At 33.3% G+C, this 27,009-nt stretch overlaps 1 protein-coding gene across 1 annotated transcript; it reads left to right on the forward strand.

Moving 5' to 3' along the window:
* The first annotated feature begins 112 nt into the window (after positions 1 to 112).
* On the forward strand, positions 113 to 26,217 carry LOC124362391 (ubiquinol-cytochrome-c reductase complex assembly factor 1). The gene is made up of 6 exons (XM_046816836.1): positions 113 to 424; positions 6,542 to 6,742; positions 12,411 to 12,483; positions 12,996 to 13,162; positions 21,802 to 21,996; positions 26,039 to 26,217. Exons 1-6 carry the CDS (start codon positions 392 to 394, stop codon positions 26,114 to 26,116), a joined length of 747 nt encoding a protein of 248 aa, XP_046672792.1. The 5' UTR covers positions 113 to 391; the 3' UTR covers positions 26,117 to 26,217.
* Positions 26,218 to 27,009: the final 792 nt, after the last annotated feature.

A 27,009-nucleotide genomic window follows, 5' to 3' on the forward strand; every position in this document is an offset into this window, starting at 1 on the left:
GCACTAGCACGAATTAGTTTGTAAATCGCCATATAGAGTGCAGCACCAAACAGCAATTTCGCTCACATGTTTTAGAAAATAACTTCAATTATTTTTATCTTCATGCTTTAACCTGCAATATAGTTTCTGATTGGATAATGCTGAAAGTGGAAAGAAGAATAATAAGTTATAAGAAAGTAAAGGTTATGGAAGATCACCCCACTAAATATAAAAAATAAGCATACTTAACGTATGACAAACTTCCCTCCTTGAGTGAAAGTGGTAGGGGTAACTATCAGTCAGTCACTACAGTATAGTGAATTTGAGAGTGAATACAGTATTGTCAGAGTAAGGTTATGATGTAACAAGAAGGTTAAACTGTCAGTACACTTAACATTTTAAAAATTTCAAAATGAACTCTCATTTATCGGTCATATTTTACAAGGTAAATAATATTTATTTTATCATTACAGCACTACTTGTATAGTTTATCATTAATACTATACAGTTTTAGGGAAATTTTACTTTTGCTATTTCTTGTTAAGGAAATGTTGATTTTGTTTTCCTGTAAAGAGGTTTCGGGTTTCTTTGGTGTTATCCGGAAGCCACTATATTTGTAAGAGTGTTTCTTACCAGGAACCTAAAAAACTACATTATTACCTATAAAGACCAAATTTTATTTGACTTATTGTGAAAATTGCATGTCATGATGACAATCAGTTCTTGTTTTTTGCCTCCCAAAAGGAAGCAATATCTGCAAGAAGGAAGCCACTGTCATTATCTGCTCTATTTGTTATTAGGCTATAGTAGGTAAATAACTAGGTAGTTAGGGGTGGTGCCCAAGGCATCACCGAAGCCCACTATGGCAATGGCTAGGGGCATTTCAAAACAAACTCAATGAACATGTAACAGATAAATATGTAACATTACAGAAAACGCACTTGAGAAGACTTTATTAGAAACATTCCAAATTTGGTTCGATGAATATAGACTATTAACAATCATATACCGGTATACTATTTTATTTGAAACCATTCCAACTATTACTTTTTAATAAATTAATGCAGTTTGGGTGACATTAGTACATGCTGAAATACAATATTTGCAGATTGGTTATCATTTGTACATATAGAAGACAAATTTGTAAAAGGTAAAGGAGTTATATTAGTACTTGATGAAGCAAAAATCTGAAAGAGAAAGTATAACTGTGGAAGATTGGTACATGGGTGAGAGGCATTTATCTGTTTAATTGCACAGTAATTATCATTTTACAATAATTGACAAACAGTAGCCTATATGACATGATCCAGAAAACACTAACAAGAGCAAGAACTAATAGAAAGTAATGTATTTGTTTATATTTAATATATCAAAGGTTATATGCAAAGACCTCTGATAAGTAACAGTATAATTGATAAACTTAAAAAAATGTGAGCTTAAAAATAACATAATTAACTTTGAACAAACAATAAGCAATAATATTTCAAATAAATAACGACCATGAAGCCACTAAACAAGACAAAAACAATAATTATGGCAATTGAAGCTAGTGGACATGTCGAAGTATGTGTGTGTTTTATTGAATGTGGCCAAGCATGGAAGTGTGCATTGGTGTGTGTGTTTGTGAATGCTTTAGCATGCAATACGTTCTATACACAAACTCCATTATAAAAAAATTCTGTAAGGTTTTTCTTGAAAACAATATCAGACATGGCAAGAAAAGTCCAAGTGGTCGGGTAGACTATTCCTCAAGTGATGCAGGTGTGGCACTGTGCTGTGGTATGAGTACTGTGTTTTAGAATCTCCTCTCAGAAATAATAGTAGTTCTGGAAAGCCGAAGGCATCGAAATTCAATTCTCTAAATAATTCAATGGAGTCCACTGATGCAGTAACAACCCTCTTCTGGATTCCGTCAAGTTGATTAATCTGTCCTAATTGGTAGGGTGTCCAGACAGGAGAACAGAGGAGACAAACTATTTGGACATACAAAGCTATTATTTTCTATAATCTTAAACACTTATATTTCCTTTACATATAAAAATATAACTTCACTATGCTATAATCTGAAATATCGATAACGTAATTTGCATTTCAGTTTTTTATTGTTCGATACTTCAATCAGAAATATTAGTAATTCAATTGTTGTGAAGTGGTGGCCACTTATTATACTACAGTCTATATAGCTACTTAAGTCTGTACAAGGGTATTCTAAAAGTAAGGTCCAATTCACTGTAACTATTTCAATTTGCTGCCAAGGACAAAACATGCCTGTGCGCTGACTCCTGACATGCCCTGCACGTCAAGCGCTGCCATTAGAGTTGTGACTGTTGCTATGTTCTGTTTATAGTGTCAGTTCACAGTGTTTTAAGACAATTGATCAACCTGCATATTGTGAAGTCCTCCTTCTATGGGGCAGCCTACTGCCATGCACTTAAGCCTCAAGGGCCTTTTATATACCTCCGAAGCACACTATGAGGCCTACCAGTCTATGATGTCAGTAGTTCCACAAACCACAGAAAACAACCTATCAGGTCCTCCTGGGGAAATTCACCACTCTTGTCCAAACTACCAAAAATGGCATACCGCTCCTTGATCTTTAAGGACAATCAAAGAGCAGTATTCGACAGTTTCATCCTGCTCATCACACATTCTACAGAACACGTCCTGAAGGATGCCGACTCTGTAAAGATACTTCCTCAGGTGACCATGTCCCATGATCAGACCTATAACCCGAGAAGATATCAATCTACTTAGTGAGAGAAAGTCAGATGCCACTCTGGAGGAAGGCGACTGTAGAACCATTCTGCTCATTCTTATACCCAGATGCAACCTCCACCTTCTCTCATGTTCAGCACGAACCTATTTCGAGGCAGTCCCAAAGGATTCACACCTTGGAATACCGCAGAACGGTTGTGGACCTGTCATAATTGATGCAGAACCCCGGTTGGCCAGGGCATTAGCTCTTTCATTCCCAGGGATCCCCTTATGACCCCGACAGACAGTCACATTGTTGATTCTGGCAAGGGAAGAAACGACTTGATAGCAATCTCAGACAATTCTTTGTTTGAAGTTTATTTTTGACGATGGAAGGATTGTGAAGGAAACAGGATTTTTCCGGACATTTGCCACTGTTCAGTGAAACAAAAAAATCAGTAACACTGCGTTTCGAGATCTGCAATCTGATCTCTTCTTCAGGTAAATAACTAACACATAATTATGAACTAGGTTAAAATAAACAAATCATACCAGAGAGTTGTGACACGCTTAATTCAGGAATAACAACCACCATGTTGTGTGTCAACTTCACTAACTCTAATACATGCCCATAATACAAAACTAAACACAACACTAATTATTAAAACAGAACTACAGAATACAGGTCACAATATGTCTGCATTCGTTGATCAACCACCTACGACATCTCGAAACATAGTGTTACTTATTTTTTGTTTCACTGAACGATGGCAAATGTCCAGAAAAATCCTGTTTCCTTCACAATCCCAGACAAGTTTGGATTTGAACACACAAGTATCCAGTGCCATCAGTGCTGCCTGACTATCAATATTGATAGTCTTACTCCTATAACGCAGACGAAGATTCTCACAAGTACATTCCATAATGGCTGCGACCTCCGTCTGAAAAACTGTAGGATAAGGACCCATAGGGACCACCAGCTTCCTGCATGGTCTCACCCCCACAATTACAGCACCTATGCCGCTTTTTGTTTTAGAGCCGTCTGTAAACCATTCAAGCTCCGCTGGTGGAAGAGGTTTCCTTCCCTCCAACCAATCGTCCTTAGGAGGTATCACAACCCTAAAGGGTTTGTCAAAGGAAGATTTTGGTGGCATCTGATCAGAGATCATGTGCAGATCATCCCCCTGAATCAGAATGCTAATTCTACAGTGCCCACTGCTGCATCCCGACCAAAGTCCCATTTGCTGAAGGCAATAGGCACTCCTCCTGACCATAGCTCGAAGTTAGGGCAGTGATACAGTTTATGTCTGCAAGTAAATTTCAGCGGCGGACATTCATCACTGAAATTTATGGTCCTAATATAATGAGTAACACTTAAATGCACAAGTGGTGCAACCTTTTAATGAAGGAGGGGAAATGTGCAACATGATGAAACTGAGTAATTTCAGACAATTTGGTCAATGCAGTTGACGAAAAAATTCTTGAAGATGACTCTGATCGATTTTAGACATAAATGGATTTCCCGAATGTGAGTAGAACAACTTTGTAAAAAACTGTTTCTGAACATTTGAATTTTAGAAAATTTAGCGCCCATTGAGTTTTCAGGCTGCTTACTCAGTCCCAATGAGTGAAAAGAATTGCTTCTGCTCTTGCTTTTATGGAGCGATATCATAAGGGGGATAACAGACTTTTAGACCATATTGTCACAGAGAATGAGACATAGGTTTCTCACATAACCCACAAGTCTAAACGTCAGTCAATGGAATGGTGTCACACGTCATCGTTAGTCAAGGTTGTTCTCAAGGCAAAGCAGACAATCTCAACATGCAAGGTTATGGTGACCGTGTTTTGGGATAGTTATGGAATATTATGAGTCGAATTTATGTAAAGAGGGACAACACTCAATAAAGCTGCCTACTGTGCTACCTTGAGTAAACTTCGACATGCAATCCAGAATAAGCGACATGGTTTTTTTTTATCAGGAGGGTTGTTGTTGTATGACAATGCAAGACCCTATACTGCGAAAGAAACCTACCTCTAATCAAGAAATTTGGAAATTTGGCCAATTTCTACAACTTAGGCATTCAAAAGCTTGTTGAGTGATGTGTCAAATGTATAAATAAGTATGGAAATGTAGTAAAGTATGTAGAAAAATGGAGAAAGATGTAAGGAATGTAAATAAAACAATTTTTTTTTGAAAAAATTTGGATTTTTTTCTTAACTGGACCTTTCTTTTGGAATAACCCTCATATTAAAAGATGGAGAAAAGTTAAATTTAGTCTATTTTTTTAAATTTATATGATCTGAGTTTGAATATTAGAACTGCCTCATGTTCCTCCTTATCCACCAGAAATGCAAGGCACCGAAAGCTCACCTGTACCAGATTTTTCAACATGATCTTAGCTTGTGAAATTTCAAAATCAGAAAAGTCCTGGCCATCAATGTTGGTTTTAGTTGGGACTTTCTGACATCTGTAATCATTTTATATGTTATTAAAAACGTTCATTTTGTAATATATTTCAATAGGCCTTGTACAAAATTGTAAGTAACATCACAAACAGTAGATAGTGACAGAGAATTATATTATTCTCTTCATTTTTTGGTTATCAACCTGTTTTCATCTCAAATGTAATTTAAAACGTTCACTTTGTAATATATTATAATATTAAGGAAATTGAATTAATATGATAATAGGTTAATATGATAATGGAGAGAATTAACCAGAACATTCTTTAGAATTAGTTTAGTGTTTTAACTGTTTTAACTAATTTGTTTCAGCTTTACATATAATCTCAACATGTTTTTCACCCATAACGAGAGCAAGTTTTTCTCCTTTGCAGCCAGAGTTTGAATGATCAAATCTCTGGCAGTTGGTTCTGTTATTCTTGTTATTATTCTTTTGACTCCTTTCAACACTTGCCGTAGTTATTTCTCTCAACAATCAATATTTTACAGGAGTAGAAAACACTCTTTGATGTGTTCATGGTTCTGTGAGGTTCAACAGTGACTGGAGCTCCCAACAAGTGTCACATCTGTTTTCGACGGAAATTTCTATTTATTTATGAATTTCATATTCTACAAAAATAATGTAATTCTTTAATATTAAGTCTTATTAATAATTTTAACTATTTGCATGTTGAAACTGATACTTTTCAAACAAATTATTATGTTGTTTCACTGTAACATTTTTTTTTATAAGTGTTCTGTTGCAATATATGATTTGTAACAAACTTTTCAGACAGCAGTTTTGTATTTTTTATGTAGAACATGAATTTGTGGTGAAAAATATGAATCCCATTAAAAAAAACAAGTGACCCCATAAACCACCATGAGAATAAATATCCCATCATGTAAGTGGATTGAGATTTTTATCCATATAACTTTTATTTATAGCCTTTCTCTAAATTAGTTTCTAAGGAAATTGTTCAGTTGTTTTGCAGGCTGTAGCCCCGCCCACTGTCGCGCCATTCAAAAATGTCTGTTACTTCTGGATAACCCTCATATATTATATACCAAAAGAAAGCCCACATCACAAGATATAAAATAAGTAGTCTAAGCTAACTATCCCATCAAGTCAAACAGATGCTAAATAAACCGAGATAGGACATGTGTTTATTGGTTTTTTTAAATCTTTTTTTAAGAAGATACAAATTTGTCAATATAATTCAAGAATACTCTATATAGTCAGGCCATCAAGCAGAAGACAAAAGTGCATACTTCATTATGCAATTTTGTAATTGAGGATACTTGTACAGACATTCAAACTAATATATTGCATGTTACATACTTTATTTATGCATTTTATATTCTATTACAAGTTTTATATTTTGCCAATTGTCGTATGTTTAAAATATCCCTCTTTTTACAGGCTGTGGAAATGGGTATGCATCGAACATTGTGTTTGACCCAGCTGCCAAGAATACAAAGCATATTATATCCTATTCAACATAGGCATATTTGTTTATCACAGTCCCACCAAGGCGCTGCTGCCCCAAAATCAACTGCATTAGATGGCAATATTTTTGGGAGAACGTTGAAAAAAATAAAGTTTTACACTGTAGGAAAAGTGGTGAGTGCAATAATATCAACACAATTTAAAAATTTACTACACAATTTTTGAAGTAACTACCATTTTTTAATCTAATCATCTTATGAAGATGACCCGCAAGGTGTCAGAAGGAAATCTTAAATTAGAGGATAGGTTGAGTAGTACATCAAATTAAAGATCTCTATTAATAGAGTACAATGCCATAAATCCGATCTGAAAAGGTTCACTCTTTAAAAACATTACGCTGGTTTAAAAGTTTGAAACATTGGTACTTTGGGATTATACCGACCACACTAGTATGAAGAACACAAAAAATAGAAATTTATAGAAACAAACATGATAGAACGAAAAAAACAACTCTTCAATTACAAAATTACAAACTTACAAGCATTTCCAGGTATTGTGATCGTTATTGTGTTCGCTGTTATCTTATCTTTCTCGAGAATCCTGATTACGGCAGACCGCGCGGCATCACGTGATTTGCACGGTATATAATTGCCTTTCCATTACAATTCAATTTATATTTCTGATTAGCCCCTCTAGAATTTGATATTTTACTGATAGGTACTATCTCGAGGGATGTTTTTTCTTTCGTCGACATCAGCGCGGGGCAGCACCGAAGGTGCTGCCAAAGCCCGCGCTGATGGCCGGAGGCACTCGCATTTTGGGTGGCGGAATGTGATCAAGAATAAAAACAAGTTTTTAGTGTTTTTTTTAATAAAGAGTTTAGTTTGGTAAATGTTTGTTTTTGTTGAATTTTTGTGTTTGGAGAAATGTAGAGGTAAAACACGGAAGTACAACAAAGCGATGCACCAGCTGAACGGGCGGCGAGACTCTGCAATCACGTTATCTACTAGACGCTCGACTTTGACCTCTGTCTGAGGATGGGGAGGGGTTTGCGATAAGACAATTCCTGTTTTATATTGACGAAATATTGTTCTACGCTAATCTAGTAATCAGTAGAAACGAAATGTGAAATAACGATTCATGTCTGGGTGTGGTCGGTATAATCCCAAAGTACCGAAACATTTACAACGTAGGTTCTGTTCTAGGTGGTTTAATATCACAAATAAGAAAATTTTATTTTTTAGAAATTTTTGTAATTCTAATCTTTTAAGAACCCTTTATTTTGCATTAATCAATTCAAAACTACAGTATGCTCTACCTTGCCGAAGGGGGGGGGGGGGGGTACTTACAAAACAGCTTTAATAGATAAGATAAGAACAACTCAAAAAATTTTTCTTCAAATAATTCTTAAAAAATCTAAACCAACAAGCTCGTTCCTTTTATTTCAAGAGCTACAAATCCTACCTGTTCAACATCTCTTTATATTTAAGGTCCTGAGACTGTTCTTTGTTAGGAGCGGAAATAGAGAAAGTATTATACCAAATGACCATATTTACAGTACGAGAAGCTTCGCAAATAAATCGTTTAAACTACCCAAAGTCAACAGATCTATTTTCCGTCATTCCATTCAATACCTAGGCCCTAAATTGTTCAACCAACTTCCGCTTCAAATAAAGAACTCAATCAATATAAAGTATTTTAGTAAAAGGACAGTTGCTTGGCTTTATGGTCAGAAGGATGTAAGGTGTTTCACCAACGTGCTAGAGTAGTGGTTTTTAAGCATGTTTTAAATAAATATCTCTGCCCACAGATGCTACAGCGGGCATACAACTTGTAATAAACATAATGCTAGACTCTAATTAGTTTATTTTAGATAATTTAATTTAGATTAATTAACTAATCAGTTAATTAATCATAGACTGGTTGCTAATTAAAACATTGTAATTTATATATGTTTGTAATTGGCCAAACTACTTGTAAAATTGGCCAGTTTTTTTTCTCTCAATGGTTCAAATGATTGTATTGTGGAATTGCTATATGGGAAATAAATTCATTTATTCATATTCTTGTCTTGGCTCAAGTTGTAAAAGTTAAACGTAGTAAATGAATACTGGGCTTAAGAAATAGTTTTTAAGGTAGTTATTGATTCTTCAAATACAGTGGAGGATAGTCTTAACAATTTTAAAATAATGAAAATCTTGAACTAAGCTTACGTTAAATTTTTACCCCAACTCCTTGTAGACCATCCTCCTTTTGGATTTCTTTAAAAAAGGTACCATTTGAATTGGTATACAAATGGCTAAATAGTTGGTATCCTATGAGTTTTTTATAACTAAAACTATATTTTGTTATTTTACTTTAAAAACTTTGAAACTGGTTAGACAACATTTTGAAACAAGTAAAAGGATTTTGTTAATATTTTATTTCCAAAAAGTTTTTCCAAAGGTTAATACAATTCTCAAGTTTTGTAACTTTATCTTAACTGGTTCAAAAGATGTAATTTTTTTATAAAAAACTTACAGAAATATACATGGAAAACTATAAATTTTATGACATACCTTCAAATGAATTTTTTTCTCATTTTTATGTTTAGAACAAAATCTCAAAGTATTGGAACACTTTAACTGAACACCCTGTACATACATGAACTTCTCACTTCCCCAACACCACCTGAGTCTGTCGGAACAAAAACCCACCTACAAAGGTGCCCTCTTCTTCAATAACCTGCCAGAGCACCTAAGGATGGAACATCCAAAGCGCCTCAAGAAACAGCTGACAGCATGGCTTCTGGATCGACCGTTGAAGTCATGAAATGGTTTAATAATTTTTTTACCATTTCGTGTAAAGCAATGAGACTTGTAATATCGATATTACCCATAAAAATTTAATTTTTTATGTGTTTTTCAGGTTTTTATCTCATCAGGGGGACAGTCTGCAAGGTGTCAGAAGAAAGTCTTAAATTAGAGATCTTTTTTAGTAGAACACATTCCTGCAAACCGAACCTCAAAGGGTTTACCCTATCCAAAATGGTGGCGTTTAAAAGTTTCTTAACATATCCAGAATATTTGCAGGGTTTCCTCATTGATGCAATGAATTAGTTCTTTTGTGTGACAATGGGATTTCCGAGATTGTGTATTATTTGAAAAGTCATTAGTCTTTACATCCTTGTTAGTAAATGAAAGTTGCTGATGACATTCTTACTGTCATTCCAGCATTAAAGTGACTCATTGTTTATCTTATCTAATCTGATTGTTGAATATGTTCTCTCAGGAAGCTTTATTTTTCTGTCGATTTTCCACAGGTGATCTTCGTGAAGCAAGTGAAGATTTGTAGAGTAACTTTGTTTTAACACACGTTTTAACAACACTGACTAGTTGTGTATTTTGTTATTGTGATGTCTCTGACTGAAACTGAAAGAATAACGTTTCAAAGAAACTGTCTGTGTAAAAGACTGTGAAAGAAGTGGTGCAAATCTGCTACAAACAAAAATAAATCAATATATGTATTCCAAAAAGCCACACACATTAACAAGAGCTGCAGCAACTTTTCACAGTACAAGAAAATGTTCAGTGTTAAAAATGTTAAAACAAAACCTCTATCATCTTTATAAGGTGAAATTACTTCAGGAGTTTATGTTTCGAATTCTGTGAAACAATGATGGGCAGGTGTGTACAGGAACTAAATTTCTTATCTAATGTTCTATTTTCAGACGAAGCTACCTCTACACTTCACAGAATGGGCATAACTGTGATAACAATCCTCACTGGATGAGAAATAGACATAAACAGAAACCTGGAAAAGTGAACATGTGGACTGGGATAGTTGGCATTGTATGACCTTTGTATTCAGTGGCAATTTCAATTGGTTCTTATATGAATTGATGTTGAGAGATAAAATTATGCCAGCTTTATGTACTGTACTGGATCAAAGTTATAACACAGTACGGTATCAACAGGATGGGGTACTACCTCATGCAGTACAAGTACATGAGCTGCTGGTCAAGTTTCCCAATCGTATAAGACATAAGGGAGCAATAGAGAGGCCACCTAGATCATCAGGTTTAAACCCTTTAGATTTCTTTTTATGGGATTATTGAAAACAAAGGATTTACATAACTAAACCTGCCACAATTAATCACATCTTTAAAGAAATTCGGCAAATATGTGCAGATATGTTACAAATGTGGTTACTAGTTTCTACTATAGATTGGGATATTATCAACACTTGGAGATCATTTTTAACACTTGCAGAGACTAAGTCCTTGATTTTTACCCAGTAGGGACCACTTGTGGCTGGTTTATACCTTCCAGTTGAACCTACCACTAGGTACAGCAAAAACCAACGTATCACTTAAATCTGGGCAACCTTATGGTTGTCCAGGAGCGGCATATCACTAATCGCAAATGTCAAGATTCTGGGGTGCAAGGATAATTTGACAGTCTATTGTGACTGTTGGATTTGGTGGGGTTCGTTCCCTAAGTATCAGAGGTTCAATTGCTAGTCTCAACCAGGGTGTGCCACCCGCTGCCTGCTTTGACTGGAGAGGCTGGTTCAGAGCTGGCCTCCCCTTCTTCTGGAGTGACATGACTTTGAGATTAGTGTCCTAATTCTTCCTCATCTCGATAGGATGCGGCCCCTAACCCCTAACCTTACCCATCCTGAATATCCTGTCACTCCGGAAGCAGCAATAAGGTCCTTATAGGACTAAGTGCAATTTATAAGCTTCTTGTCCTAAGAGAAAAAAACAAGTCCTTGATTTAAATTTCACTACAGTAAATTAATGTTATCCTTAAGAAATAGAATATTATGTGTTTTACTCATTTTTGCATAATTTAAGACAAACTTTAAAATGCTGCCATTTTGGATAAGGTAAACTTTTTGAGGTACAGTTTCCAGCATTGTGTTCTACTATAAAAGACCTTTAATTTTATATACATCTCAATCTATGCTCCAATTTAAGATTTTCTTCTGACTCCTTGTGGGCTTTTCCCCTAATTAGATAAGAACCTGACAGTCACATAAAACATTAGATTTTTATGGGTAATATTGATATACCATGTCTAATTGCTTTACAAGAAATGGTTAAAGAATTATTAAACCATTCCGGGACTTTTCAACCATACTGTATATATAGTATATACATACATACAAGTTGATTCCGATAAAATTACACATTTTTCAGGTTTTATAAAAGATGTGAATACAACATTTTTTATCCAATATGTAGGGGGTCACAAATATTTCATTTCTGACAAAAATTGAGAATTTGTGAAATGCGTCCTTGTAGGCAACATTTCCTTTGACATTTAACACACACAAAAACGCAAAAATACTGAAAAAAACTTAATTTTCTTCTTAATAACACAAAAAATAATCACACAATTAAACGAGAATGTAAAAAAATGTCACAGCATATTATGGTCCATATTTTTTCCTTTTTTTTTATCGATGCAAAGCTGAGCTCTATGTAACATCAACTGTCTTACGTTTTGAAAGAGTCTCAGTTTTTCTCACACTTCTGCTGCTGCATGTATAGTGATGGTTCAAAAATGTGGTTTCATATTATATATGTCAATTTATACACCTGTAAGCTTTATTAGAGCATATGTGCAGTTATGTGTGCATGCATGTGTAAAATCTGGATCGGATTAAATCCAAATTTTCATGATGAGGTTATAAAATGATGAAATTGGAAGACGGTGATGATACATAACTTAAGTCATTACATAAGAAAAAGATAAAGGAGGGTGAAATGGAATTTAAAATTATTTGAAATAAAAATGTATTAACATGCTTCATAAAAATGTTTTAAATAGGCACTACAAATTTGAATTTGTTTCAGAAGTTGAAAGTCCTTGGATATTACCTTTACGAGTGTGTAGCTGATAAAGTCCCATACACATGGTTTTTCAAAGGTAACAACTTTTTTCTTTTTAATTTTTCATCTAAATTTTCCAAATAGTTCTTATATACAATATGATTAATTTTTAAAGTGCTTTTCTTGTGTGTCAGAAATATTAAGTACTAAAGATAATATTTGAAAAACCATCTATCTTTGACTGTATCTCCATATGAGCGTACAGTATATTAGGGGAAGCATGGTTCGATAGTTCCATAATTCAAAAATGTTTTTCAAACTAATATCATGTACCATTATGTATGCGCCCACACATACAACCACACATAATGTGGTGTGTTCCACCACAGTAGATCACTAAACCCATCACACAAACCATTTGTTTAAGACTAGCTAGACATGAGCATATTTAACTTGAGTGATGGCATTCATGCAATGATGTAACAATTTTTCTCAACTACATTGAGTTTCTCCTGCTTTATTGTAGGGAAGACAAAATTGAATTTCTGTTACCTTTAATATTAACTTCCATTTTGTTTGTATTGTACTCGTTTTTTAATGTGATTACAGAAATGTCACTCCCAGATACGTTCAACTCTTGGTTCCTTGTGACTGAACTCCACATTTGGATGTTGATGGTCAAAGCTATGGAGCTAGGAGATGATGGACGTTTCATCAGAAATTTCATTGTAGAAGCAATGTGGGCTGATGTGGCGATGAAGAGTAAAAAGCTTGGTGTGAGTATTCTGTTCTATTTGTTTCTGAACTCTTGTAGCAAATTATTTTAGAGCACCTCCTTAAGTTTAAAGTACATTTTGTCCAGTAATAGCTAGGTTTTGAAGTTACCAAAAATTACTGTCTTTTTAATCTTTTTTAGGACAATTAGGCTATTTATAGTATCCAGTCATTGTCCAAGAAGACAATGCACAGGCTATCCCCACGGGGACGGTTCGATTACTCCACTTATCGTTGGCCCAACGACCCTATTTGTTTAGTTTATTTAAATTGTACATATAGGGTCGTTGGCCCAACGAACCTTATAGTGTTTATAAGGTTCATTCGTAAATAGGTTCGTTGGACCAACGGTCAGTTGTGTAATTGAACCATGAATTAATATTAAGCAATAATATTTGTATGGGGTCGTTGGGCCAACAAACCTTAATTGAATGAATCCTACGATGTTCAAAAGAGGGCCGATTACACCACCAGGCGTTGGCCCAACGACCCACGCCACTGAATTAGCTCATTTAAGCGACCAGAGGGTCGATTGGTCCACTACTTCATTCCCCATCTCCTTCTAAGCTCTCTTGTAAGACAATGTTTTACTTTTTTAGCATTCCAATTAATATTTTGTTTTATTATTGTTCTCTGGATACTAATGTATGTAGAAAATATTTCATATATGATAAAATAACCCGATGAATATTAAATAATAAAAATAAAGATATACATATTAGTAGGAGTATGTACTATTATATCAGTATTAGTATCCACAAATGCTTGTATAATTATAAGATGACATTTTGTTTTATCATTACCTTTTTAATACTTATATAACAAGGTTAATATAAAGTATAAGTGGTTTCATATGTAATCAAATATTAGATAATTAATTTCGTTGACAGTTATATTTTTTCTGGTTAATAAGAAGTTGGTAAAATGTATTGAAATTCCGTAAACGTTGTTAGACACATACGTTTCTTACATACGTATATATTGATTTCATATATATAATATTATAATAATTATACATTTCTACATGGTATTAAGGATTATGGACCCTGAGAAATCTTACAATAATGTGTTTTAAAGATACAAAATAATCCTTAATACATTTTATAATGAAAAATAATTGGTGTTTGAAATGGCGTTAAGATGTTACATGATGATGAGAAGCATTATTTACATATTTTATGGTGTGGGACATTTGACACAAGTTATTAACACATTATTACACAAGAATTCAATTTTCAACGACGGTTATGTTTAGTTCGATCGATGAACCACTTTCACTTAAAGTTATTTTGTAATCATTTGAATTTTCAATCTTAAATCTTTGGAATCAAACAATTATAAAACACAAATAGCATAACAAGACACAAAATGGAAAAATATAACACAAGATTTATACATAAAGACGTACAGATAGTATTTGTCGATTATTACACTGCCAGTGACATAAAATAAAGGTTGACCGAGGTTTCGAGTATGACGTAATGGATTTAGCTGAATTATTGAATTAATTTCACTAATACGAATATTCTTCTGAAATAATCTGCAATGTTAACTTTTATAAACAATATCAGTACTCCTTCATATTACAAACACTTATTCTTTGATATCAAAAAGAATTGTATAATAAATCTACACTATTTAACGAAGTTTTATTGTCTGACCACAATAAATCAATACTGGAATTATTTGAGAAATAATCTTAATAAAAATATCTTTTAAATTATCAAGAATTAGTGAATTTGTCTATACCAGTTTATCCATAAATTATTTTTTGTTTTGTTTACCTTATTTGAATAAATTTTCTTTCTTGCATACAAAAAAACCAAGTAATACAATTTTATTTTTTTAAGCCCGACAGTTATTTTGAAGCAACGTAATTTATAATTTTATTTTAAACATTAGATTAGTGGTAAAAGAGAATTGGATATAAGCAAAGTATAAACAACAACTGTGATATTAATTTTTGAACTTTGAATATCAAGCAAAGAGAATAACAATTTAATAACAGGGTATAAGTAATTAAAAAATATTACAGATTTTAAAACAAAACTTAATTTTAAATTTAAGAATTATTATATCAGGTTTGGTTTTAATATCATACACATTGTACATTTCTGACTACTACATTTTAAACTTGATTTAATGTAAAGTCTGCTCAAATCAACAGTTAGGCCAGTGAGGTCATTTAAATCAATGAAATCGCTGATTTTGTTTTTTATGTACAAAATTTAAGTAAAATATAGTTCCTGTAAAAGTGTTAATTCATAACCTTTGGCATCAACTGGTGAAAATATTACAATGCATACTGGAAATTGTAATATTAATCTTAGGAATGAAATGTTAGACGTTGAAAATAGGTTTCCGTTTTGTTTTGCATTTTGTTGGAAAGTAAGGGTTATAGGGCTGACGAAGCCAAACGTAATTAGTTTGATGATTACGACATCTATCAATGGAAATCACTGACGTCAATAATTGTTCGGGGCAGTTATATGAATGAAAATATAGCAATGAAATGTTTTTTATTTCAAACAATTTAGGCGGTTGTGATGTTCCAGGCTTTGTGCTTGAGATTGGACGAATGAAGAGGAAGAATTTTCAAAGCATCCGTAATTTTGGTTATTGATTGAAAATTATTATGCCCTCGTTCCCGGAAGCCAGCTTATCTGTGTGGCTTTGCACTTACTTCCTGGTCTCTGTGATGTTGTCTTGTCTTCTATATCTTCCTACTCTTCTTCGTTTGATTGACAGAACATGTCGTCATCACAATTTATTGGCGACTAAGGAAATACTTCAGTCCCTTCGATAAATGGCTCCGTGAACTTAGGCACAAACTATATAAATACACAAATACTAAAAAACTTTGAGACTTCTGTACTAATTTTGTGCCTCAAAAAATAATGATGTGTTTTAATTTGTAATAAAGTCTATTTACAAATTTGTTTATTCAATTTTTTTCGTTTTTCATCGTGGTTATTCATAACATAAATAGGCTACGTAAAAATGTTTCTTAAAACTCAGGCAAATCCCATGGCACACATCATCGAACCAATGTTCCTTATGCAGAAATGATGATTCAAGCAAGTTTCAAGTCAATAAGTAAGTTAATTCTCACGAAAATGTATACACCCACTCCCATAGCCATGCAGAGGAAATTGTCTGAAAAACATTTATGCTCTTGAAATGCGCCTCTTGTCTTCAAAGGAAAGGGGATAAAAAAAATATCGTCATTTATCTCAAAGAATCTCCATGTCAATTTCGATTAAAGTCAATGGGTCCCTAACCCTCTTGGATTGTTGTGAAGTAATGTGGAGTTGGCCCTAGAACTTCGTCTCTGTGGTTCAACATTTGGACCATGTCAATGTTGGTTAAAATCTATAGATCAGTACACCGTCCAGCAGTATGAATATGGATGTAGTCATAAGGATTTACGATACTTGAAATAAGAAATAGGCTTATGATATTATATATGTATGTGACAATCGTTCCACATGGTTCGGTGCCTCGTAACGAGGGTGGTTGTTATTATAAAGAGAGTTTACTTTGAAATATTTTGAACAGTCTTATCAATTATACTCAATAAATACACATCTCGTTAACCTATATACAAGTGTTATTATTAGGCATCAACTTAACCTTTTCCAGATCAGAAAGTTATGTGTTTAGACCATGTCGAGGTCACCAATATGGGAAAAGGTTGGGTTGATTCCTATTAAATAACAAAACTTGTATATACATGGTAACGAGATGTGAGTACAATTAATTTATATACTGTTCAAAATCTTACAATTAAGGCAAACAGTCTTAATAATAACAATCCTCGTTGCTAGGCACTGAACTATGTGAAAATAAGGCTATATTTATATTATTTTTTAATATCATATATTTCCACTGTACTTTGCACCTGCAGCTCCGCTCTCCCCTCCATGTTTTACTACATTTCAAGAGCCCGACAACCCTACACATAAACAAAAACACAACAAGAAGAGTGGTGTTCTTAATAGATGTTTCTCTACATCTATTTAGGTGAAATTTCACATATAATATGAAAAAAATACCATTTAATGCAAAACTAGATGCGCAAAGATGAATTTTTATAATAATTTGTTTAACCCTCCGAGTGGTGAAAGACGCTGCAGCGTCTATTAAATCTCGTTCGCGAGTGGCAAAGACGCTCTAGCGTCTATTAACGCAAGCCTCTATTGTTCCGGTATTTCCGATGTTATGCCGCGACTTAAACGCTATATATTAGGTATGGTTAGAAAGACCAGATTCTAAACTTTAATTTGATATAGTATTTAGATATGCCGGTACTAATGGAACTCTTACAAACGGTTCATCCACCTACTGTACTACCTCCTGGACCAAGTGTAGGTCTTCTTCACGGGATTGCTTATTTACCAGACTTTGTGCAGTGTGTGTACACACCAAAAAAGGGGGTAAAAGTCACTTCTGGTGCCCAACTTGTAATTTTGGGGTTCATAGGGAGTGTTTCCCTTACCTGGAACATTATTGGAAGCCTCTCAAACCAGGAAGAATGATGAGGAATGAGTTTGGCTCTGATACTGACTAAAATGCAGTAAAAAACGTGTACATAAAAGTTTTGATCAGCAAATAGTGCGTTGTTTTTAGGAATAATACATATAACGGATACATATTTTTGTTCAGAATTAAATTTTAAACAAAATGGCTATTTTGGATTTGTGTTAAAAAATTAAGTTTAGGAACATTTACTCAGCCTAATATAAAACAAAAAATTTGAATTTTTATTTTTGGAATTCAACCCATTGGTTTTTTACCCCAATCCAAGGTAAGTGTTTCATATTATTACCATTCTACTCTGTGTGTTATGAAGTTTAAATCGATGTAAGATATATCATACTTATATAATATACAAGATTTTATATAAATTTTCTTTTGCGAACATACAAAATCAGTAAAAATGTCCCGCCACTTGGAGAAAAAAGTACCGCCACTCGGAGGGTTAAACAATGAAAAAAAACTAGACAAAGAATTTGAAATTTATAATCTGAAAAACAAAATACCACATTGACCATATAAATGCATTCACTGTAATTGTAATCCGAGGTCAAAACCCCTAGGCGTTTCACTATAAAGTCTGTCTGTGGAATGAAAGATTGATAAATCAAGTTTGAGACAAGTCAAGTGCTATTTTCCATTCATTTATTTGCTCCATGTTAAAAATAAAGCCTCGGATGAGCAGGTGGCATCTACTAGCGTGTCCTCTTACATACGGGATGCTTGCATAATCAAGCTACATTAGATACCGATAATAAAGACTACACAGTGTCGATACAAAACCCTCAAAACTAGCCTAATGATTTATTAGTCCACTGACTTGAGTAAAGGTTTAGACAAGTAGTAGTAATGGGGTTGTAGAAGCGATGCGACAATATGCTTCTCAAGGCCACATCACGCCCAACCCCCGAACACAACACTAACACTGTTGCTGTCTTCACTTTTACATAGAGGGTAACTACAAAGGCTTCTTGTACTATAGTCAATTTACCTAAGGTTTATTCTGACGTTCTAAGTAATGTTTGATATGATAAAGGTTGAGTTTTAAAGTGACACGAGCCTGTTTTATGTATTTTTTGGCTCAGTTTCTGTAAAGTAATTTATACACATTCTTTTAATTTTTCTTTTTGCCACCCCTTAAAGCTGCCGTCCTCAGTTGCCGCCTAGTTTGCCTAATGGACACGATTGATTCTCCGTCTGTATAGGTCCACTGCTTCACTGTCTAAGTCATACTGGCCAATGATATGAAGTAAAAGTAAATAATGTATTCAAATTTGAAAGTTTTAAAAATTTCATAGAACACTTCTCGGTAGTTGGTAATATAATTATAATAACCTTAAATACTAAAACACGAGCTACATGATTTCATAACATCTAAGTTTTACAGTTCACATTACGTCGAAATGGTGCTTACCCAATTAAATTCTTACAATGTATCAGTTTTTGTGTGGGGAACTATCTTAAACAACAAATCTTAAACCGGATCAATATTGTGACTGAGGGTAGTTTTCCACGTTTTGGCTGAAATAGTTGGTAATGACACCGGCCGTGTAAACCGAAGAACTAATCCGTTTACTATCTTTTATGATGTAAATTGACTGTAAAAGAAAACCACCAGGCTCAATGAAAACTGACTAAAATCATATAAATAAACTCGTTGACTGCGACTTTATGTTACGGTCAACAGTTGTCAATATTCTCATCAGCCATCACAGCATACAAAGCTACAATGAAGACGCCAAAGAATACGTTTATTTCAAAATGAAACCATTAATAATTATAACAAGGTTTGCCACGGAGACATCAATTAAAGTTTGTATGTTTCAACTTGGAAAGAAACTGAGGAAGACACCATCAAAAGAATAATCTTGAACTTATATATATGTTTAGTCACCTCAATGACGTAAAGAAATCGGAACTAAAAATATATTACGTTTATATTAACCAATGTAGTTTTTTCTTTGCCGACAAAAAAATAATGTACAAGTTACATCATACCTGCATTTAATTAATATATAATTTATAATAATATAGTTTTTTATATATACATATTATTTATATATATATATATATATATATATATATATATATATATATATATAAAAATTATGTTCATCAAACGTGTTCATGCTCATAATGAATAAAATTACTACAGTGCAGGAGGAGCGGCTGCCGTGCCCATGACCATAGTGGACTAATCGGTCAGTGGAGTAATCGACCCTTTTCATTTGAAATGCAATGTTTAATGTGATCGGGTTGTTGGGCCAACGACCCAGTGGACCAATCGAACCTCTATAAATTATAAAACGGGACTGATTTGTTTCATAAAGTAAAACATAACTAAAACGGGTTGTTGGCCCAACGAACAGTGGTGTAATCGAACCTGTATTCTACAATTTCACTTGTTACTGCAATAAGGTCGTTGGCCCAACGAACCATATACACTACCAGTGGGGCGGAATCCTGAATCGGGAAAGGGATAAAAAGTATCCTATAACCTTCTACAGATCAAGACGAACAAATTAAAAAAAAATTAGGCGAATCCGTCCAGCCGTTTGTGAGTGATGCTGTTACACACGAACAGTTTCATTTTTATATAATAGATTATTATTAGTGTATTATTATTACACTATTATAAGTAAATTTTGGATCGTTGGCCTAACGAACCTTGACTGTAAATTTACTGTTTAAATTGTAAATAAGGTTCGTTGGGCCAACGACCCATTTTAGTTATGTTTTACTTTATAAAACAAATCAGTCCGATTACACCACTGATCGTTGGGCCAACCCTCTTATTTAAAACTAAACTAATGTTTGGGTCGTTGGGCCAACGATCAGTGGAGTAATCGAACCAGACCCATCCCCACACTAGTCTTGCCAAAAACTTGAATGGGCTAGCCCCAGCCCGTATTTTGTTTTAATGTTTATGAGTCATGAAACATCATAAAATTATGATTATCTATGCTAACATACATCCTATGACCTTTCTACAAATATTTATGCAATAATGTTGTAATATGTCACCTGCATCTTTTTCATATTGCATCACGTCACTCTAGTTGTATCATCAAATAGGTGATTGTTTTTGGTGTAATTGTGTGTTTATCCTTATTTTTCAACCAATATACATAAGATTGTGTAATCCTATAGAAAATAAAGTAAGACACTTGAAAATATTTATTCTGACAGTAAAATTATTTTTTTTTCTTAAAGGAAATTAACCCAAAAAAAGCAGTAATTAATAAAATGTTATTCCCAATCTAATCATTATTAAATAATTATGTATTGTACACCAGGGATTCTCAAACTTGTTTAACTAGAGCACCCCTTTATTATTAATATTAGCATTGCAGTTCCCACAATAGAGACCATTTAAGTCATAGTTAATGTTTATGGAGTAATGATCTTTTGAAAAATATTTATTTCCTTACAAAAATGGTTAGGCTAGGATAGGGATAGAAGGATATAGTGGTTTCAGAATCCAGTTACAACATTTAGTGTTAGATTTAATCGTTGAGATATTCTGCTTACAGTATATGAAGGGTTATAAATTTAACAATAAAAAATATTCTCCAAATCCAAAAAACTTTAAGATTGCACCATCTTAATTAAAATGGCATATTATGGTGTGAGTGTTAGAAAAGGCGCCCTCAATTAATTGGGAAGCTTTTAGAGTACTCACAGACAGGAAGTAGAGATTATGTAGACTAACACTGCACTTATTTATAAGTAGCCATATCCTAGACTGATTGTAAAACAGAAGTATTTTGGTAATTCTAACTTTGTCTGGTGAACTAAAGAGTTCATTTATTCATACTTTAAGGACACATTTTAAGTCCTATTATTCTATTTTTTTTTTTAAATTTTATGTCAGTTCTACAAATGAATTTGTTTTTCCGATGACGCTACAAATCTTATTAAATTACTGAGTACATAAAAGCCCATAGCATAGCATTGTAATGTTCTCTTGAGCTAGTGAATGATTACTTTAACTAAAGACAGTCCTGACCACAAGTGCTTTAGTGTAAGTGAATTCATGTCTCATAAATAAAGAAATATGCATTAGATTATTCTTTAGATGATACATTTGAATGTGTGTTTGAAGGCTGAGAATTACTCTTTGGCTCGAGCCCAGACCAAGATCCTTGGAGACCAGTTTCAAGCAGCTCTGATTACATATGATGAGGGACTGCTGTGTAATGACAAGGTATTGGCCTCGGCCCTTTGGAGAAGGTTCTTTGAAAAAAACTGCAATGACCCAAGAAATCTTGAAACCATGGTTAAATACGTCCGAATGCAGGTAACTAAATAAATGTAAATAGTAACAGCATCAACTATTACGAGTTATTAAGATTGTATCTTGCTCAGGAGTACAATATTGAGATTAAAGAATTGAGGTCAGTATTGTCTTCTCATTGTGAATTACAATTATTTGCTAAGAGCAAAAGATATAAGATTTATTCCTCACCACTACCAAGTAACTTTTATGGATTCCTAGAACTGGTTCTAGCTCCTGTCAAGACTTACATATCTAGGAAGTACAGGAAAACTTTCATCCCTTGGATGAGTGAGAAATGGGAGGACTTTTACAAGAATTTCACACTGATGCTTCACATACTGCTGATCTACTTTTCAACTCAGTAATGCTGGATGCAAGTAATGAACCCTTTTTCTAACTAACATCCAAAACCTTGCTGTAGTTCAAATTTCAGTCTTGAGTTAGGTTGCTTTTCAAACTCACTCAAGATTTCCAAAGTAATTCCTGTCTAAAAAAAAGGTGACAAACATTTACCACAAAGTTATCGGTCAGTTTCTATTATTCCAATCTTGTCTAAAGTTTTTGAAACTCTTATTTACAGGCAGCTGTCTCTTTGTTTTTAACAAAACAATATGATGTCTGAATCGCAGTTTGGATTTAGATAGGAAAGATCCACTACTAATGCAGTCATGAAAATTATTGATCACACACTTAAGAATCTGTAGTTTCGTTACTTTTGGATCTGACTAAGGCGTTGGATTATGTCCCATTTACCTCTATAGTACAGAAACTCAGGTTTTATGGCATCTCAGAGATGTCATCTAAAGTAATTATTTCATATCTCGTAAATAGGCAGCAATATGTTTGTGTGAAAGGATTTAACTCGACAATGAAAACTGTCATAATAGAAATATCCCTGTGGTCCGTTCTAGGTCCTTTTCCCATTTTAGTTATAATAAATGATTTGCCAAACAACCTCAATGTAAACTCAGTCATCTATGACTTGCAGGTGAGTATTGAAACTGGAAGCAGGAAACTGGTTTAGTTCCAATGGACTCACTGTCGCCAGGAAAAAACCCAGAATATTCTCCTTAGTTTATCAACAGACCAGACACAGTCAGTAAAGTTGTTAATTGGGCATATTATCACGTAGACAAGTTATGTAAAAGAATCTCTAGAGTTAGTTTCTTGTTATGGAAGTTGAAGGACTTTAATATCCACGGAATATTTGAAAACTTGCTACTTTGGTTTGTTGCAATCATAAATATCATATGGCCTTATTCTCTGGGATCATTCAACTGCAACCCATAGGATTTTCCTTCTTCAAAAGAAGGTGGTGAGGACTATTTGTAGAGTGGCACCACAAGATCATTGTAGGCCTTTATATGTTCACTACAAAATTATAACAATCATTAATTATTAACCTTGACGTATACCAAATTTAAATATTCGCTAAACCTAACATTCATATTTTTCAAGCAGAAACGAAATTCATAATCACTTAACATGCAATAGATACAAATTAGATACACCCCAACATAGGTTGGCTGAAATTAGATCGCCTCGCTAGATAAATGCTATTCGATTTTTTAACAAATTACACAAATTTCAGCCAGGAACATTTCCTTGATTGGTTGATTGCAAAGAAATCTTTTTTAAATGATTCATGAATTTTTAAACTGTGATGTGGAGTTGATATTTTAATATATGAACTCATGAGTCTTTATCTATATCTCTTTTATAAATAATCTATTTTACATTTAATTAAAAATAGTTTTCACTATTTTAGTCCTATTATTCAAATATATTTCAGTGTTAAATTCAATATATTTATTGATGACTCCTATTTCAATTATGTATTAATCAATGGAATAAATAAATTTGACTTTGACTTTAGTCCGTTAAAAAAGACTACTTTGACTACTAGTCAAAATGCATCTACTTCAGCCTCTTATATTCTGCTTCTGATATGAGGGGAAGAGTGTGCCAGCTCTTTGCTTTTCCTTTAACTACAGTACAATTTTTAAGGGAGCCAACCAGTTTCGATGGCCTTATGTGCAAAACATTCACAGCTTTGTTTGTTAAGGTGGGTTTTAGAACACTGTTTAAATATTATTTTCAATGCATTAAATGGTTTATTCGTCACTGGTGCAATCTGAAGTAAAACTTAAATAATACCTTTGCCTTTGCAATCTGCATATCACTAATGATCAAGCACTGTATAATTATTCAATATTTTCAAAAATTTAAATGTAAACAAATGTTTTTACTATTTTTGTGAACTTCAGCTGAATGTGTCAACAGCTGTTTAGGGTCAGTTAACTTTGGATACGTGTCGTAAATATTATAATTATTTTCGAGAATTATTAAATATTCGGGAAAACTTTTCCAATGTTTCTCACCTTTGAAATCTTCCTTGATCTACAAATATTTCAAAATCAAAATTAGCAACAAATTGGTTTAACCGTTCTCGAGTTTTAGTGAGACTAAAAAACAAAGGTCATTTCTTTTTTATATATATATATATATATCAAGATTAAGCTATTTAAATGCTTTTGAAGAGTGCAGAGCTGTGAATGAGTTGGATATTTCTTGATTAGACAGGAATGACTGTTTGTCTACCTTACATCTTATACACTTCCATGCCATAGTTTCTCAAGTAGTTTTAAGTTCTTTCTGGAACATTTGACATCCTGCATGAAACCACTGTTGGCACCAACCTGTGCATTAACACCTGAATATCATACTCTAATATCACAGTTACCTCATGGGTAGTGGGGGGAGGGGCATGAATTGGAATTAATTAGCTGTGATAAGTAAAGAAATTTATTACAATGTAATTATAAATACCAAAGTTATTTCTATATTAGCATAGGAAGAGTAATTGCTAACGATTACCAAAAGTGAAACGGAACAGATGGCTCAGGTCACATACACTGGATCAGGATCCAGACACATCTGTACTGTGTGTGTCTGATCTGGTCTGGATTGATCAGTAGACACACTGTCAGCAGGTGAAGTTAGTGCTCCAACTGCATGACAGCAAGACTGTCTATGTGCTGGTATAGAGTTGGAAGTTGATGTGTTTAGCAGCAATGGTCGTTGTTTACCTAGCTTAAATTGATATTTCTTCAAAGATTCCGAGTTATTTTATATATTTGTACTAAACACACAGTAGGATCCACAGTACAATTTGTATTTTTGTTGGTCTCACAATATTTACAGTTAGTTCAGTTGAGCAAAGAGTGTTGAATTTTTACTCTATCTCTAGAAAACTACACAAAGCACTGGAATCCTTCACTATGTGTTTTAATCATTCATCCACATCTTTCAATATATCTATTTGGTGTGTGCTCTGTTTTCCAAATAAGAACTAAACCAACTAAGCTCCTTGTCATTCATTCCAAGATCCTTAAGCTGTTTACAAGTGAACTATGTGAAACACTAGCAAACCCCAAAAATATACTCACCACTTTTTGTCCTCCATCAATACTATCAATTACAGACTGGACAACATCAATGCCAGTCCTTTCCTTTCTTAAACTGTGTTATTGCTCATATAGAATATGGTTGTGTTTAAGATGTCTGCCTATTTGAATGAAACTACTCATGAGCAAAAACATAGGAATTAGATGAAGGTTAAAGCTGCCTGTCCATTATCTGTCCTCCCAACCCTCGATGTCTTGTCTTGATCTAAATGCTGTGCAGTTATTCAGGTCACTAGTCAGGATACACTGATGGAATCTCTTGCATAGTCTCCTCTAAGGTACCATGATGTATGAATCGTGTGGCAACAATTCTCCTGTATTGTTAAGTAGTATTTTATGCATATTTTTCCTGACTGGTGCTGATTCTCATGTACATATTTAATTGATTAATATACAATTGTTCATGTTAGATCTAACAGTTATAAAATTAAGTAGTATAGACATGTATATTTTTAGATGTAAATAATACATTTTCTATTTTTAACAGTGTTTTATAATTTTTACATTTCTGTTTCAGTTTTTTATAGCCTAACAGAAATTAATTTCCTGGTAGCCTTTATATAATTTAGGCTTTTACATGATGTTTTGTTTTTCAGATTAAATATCTGGATAACATGACAGAAGAAGATTTTAGAAAACGTAATATAAAGTGGCAGTCTATAGAAAAGACGTAAATTTGCTGGTTTGTATTTGCCAAATATTTGTTGTGTACAATTTGTATATTTGTGTAGCATTAAATAGATTTTATGTAGCAAATAAAAATGAGTGTGGTTTACTTGTACCTTAATCTTTCAAATAAAAATGTCATGTAATAGAATAAGAAGTGTATAGGATTTACTCTTGTCCAATTGACTGTACAATGTGTTCTGAAGAATAGTAGTTTTGTGCGAAAATAGTGAGTTTTGCAAAAACTTTCATTTTTAAGATGTAGATAGATTTTTGCAAAATTTGGCATCTAAGTCTAGTTAATGGTTAGCCAGATATAGTTTTCAATATTTTCTAATGGTTTTACAAAAGTATTCTTCCCCAAATTGCACAAATCTCATTCTTTCTTGAAATTTCAATCAAAAGTGATAAAAAGTAATATTTTCCTTTTTTCTGAAGTGTAATTTAATTATTTATTATAAAGGCCATTATAGATTTTCATGTAATTAGCCATACAATCTAATTCATACAATTTTAATTTTTTATAAGATCTAATTGAATTATTATAGAGGCCATTATTTCATGAAATTTGCCATATAATCTAATTCAGTGAACCTGCCATTAAAAATTTTGTTTAGCTTTATAAATCACAGCTAGTCTCCAGAATTTAAATATAAGAGAGAGGCATATCCTTAACTTGTAAAATAGGCTCTGCTTAAACTTAAATAATCAATTATGAGATTTTATACTATTTTTACACAAGCCTGTAGTTTCTGGTAAATGATTTTATCATAAGACGATTGAATGTAGTATTTATTTTATAGAGGTGAGACATTGCTAACTGGAAAAGAGGTAATAATAAATAAAATTGGAATAGAAGATTTACTAACTTTAATTGCAAAATGAACTTATACTTATACCG

The sequence above is a fragment of the Homalodisca vitripennis genome, chromosome 5, assembly GCF_021130785.1.
Source record: "Homalodisca vitripennis isolate AUS2020 chromosome 5, UT_GWSS_2.1, whole genome shotgun sequence".
Classification (NCBI taxonomy): Eukaryota; Metazoa; Arthropoda; class Insecta; order Hemiptera; family Cicadellidae; genus Homalodisca; species Homalodisca vitripennis.

What these genes read in the sequence shown, in the direction of transcription:
- LOC124362391 (XM_046816836.1), top strand. Translation starts at nt 392, where the DNA reads ATGAACTCTCATTTATCGGTCATATTTTACAAG. An exon ending in TATCGGTCATATTTTACAAG is followed by an intron (nt 425 to 6,541) that starts GTAAATAATATT and finishes CTCTTTTTACAG; the next exon opens with GCTGTGGAAATGGGTATGCA. An exon ending in TGAAGAGTAAAAAGCTTGGT is followed by an intron (nt 13,163 to 21,801) that starts GTGAGTATTCTG and finishes GTGTGTTTGAAG; the next exon opens with GCTGAGAATTACTCTTTGGC.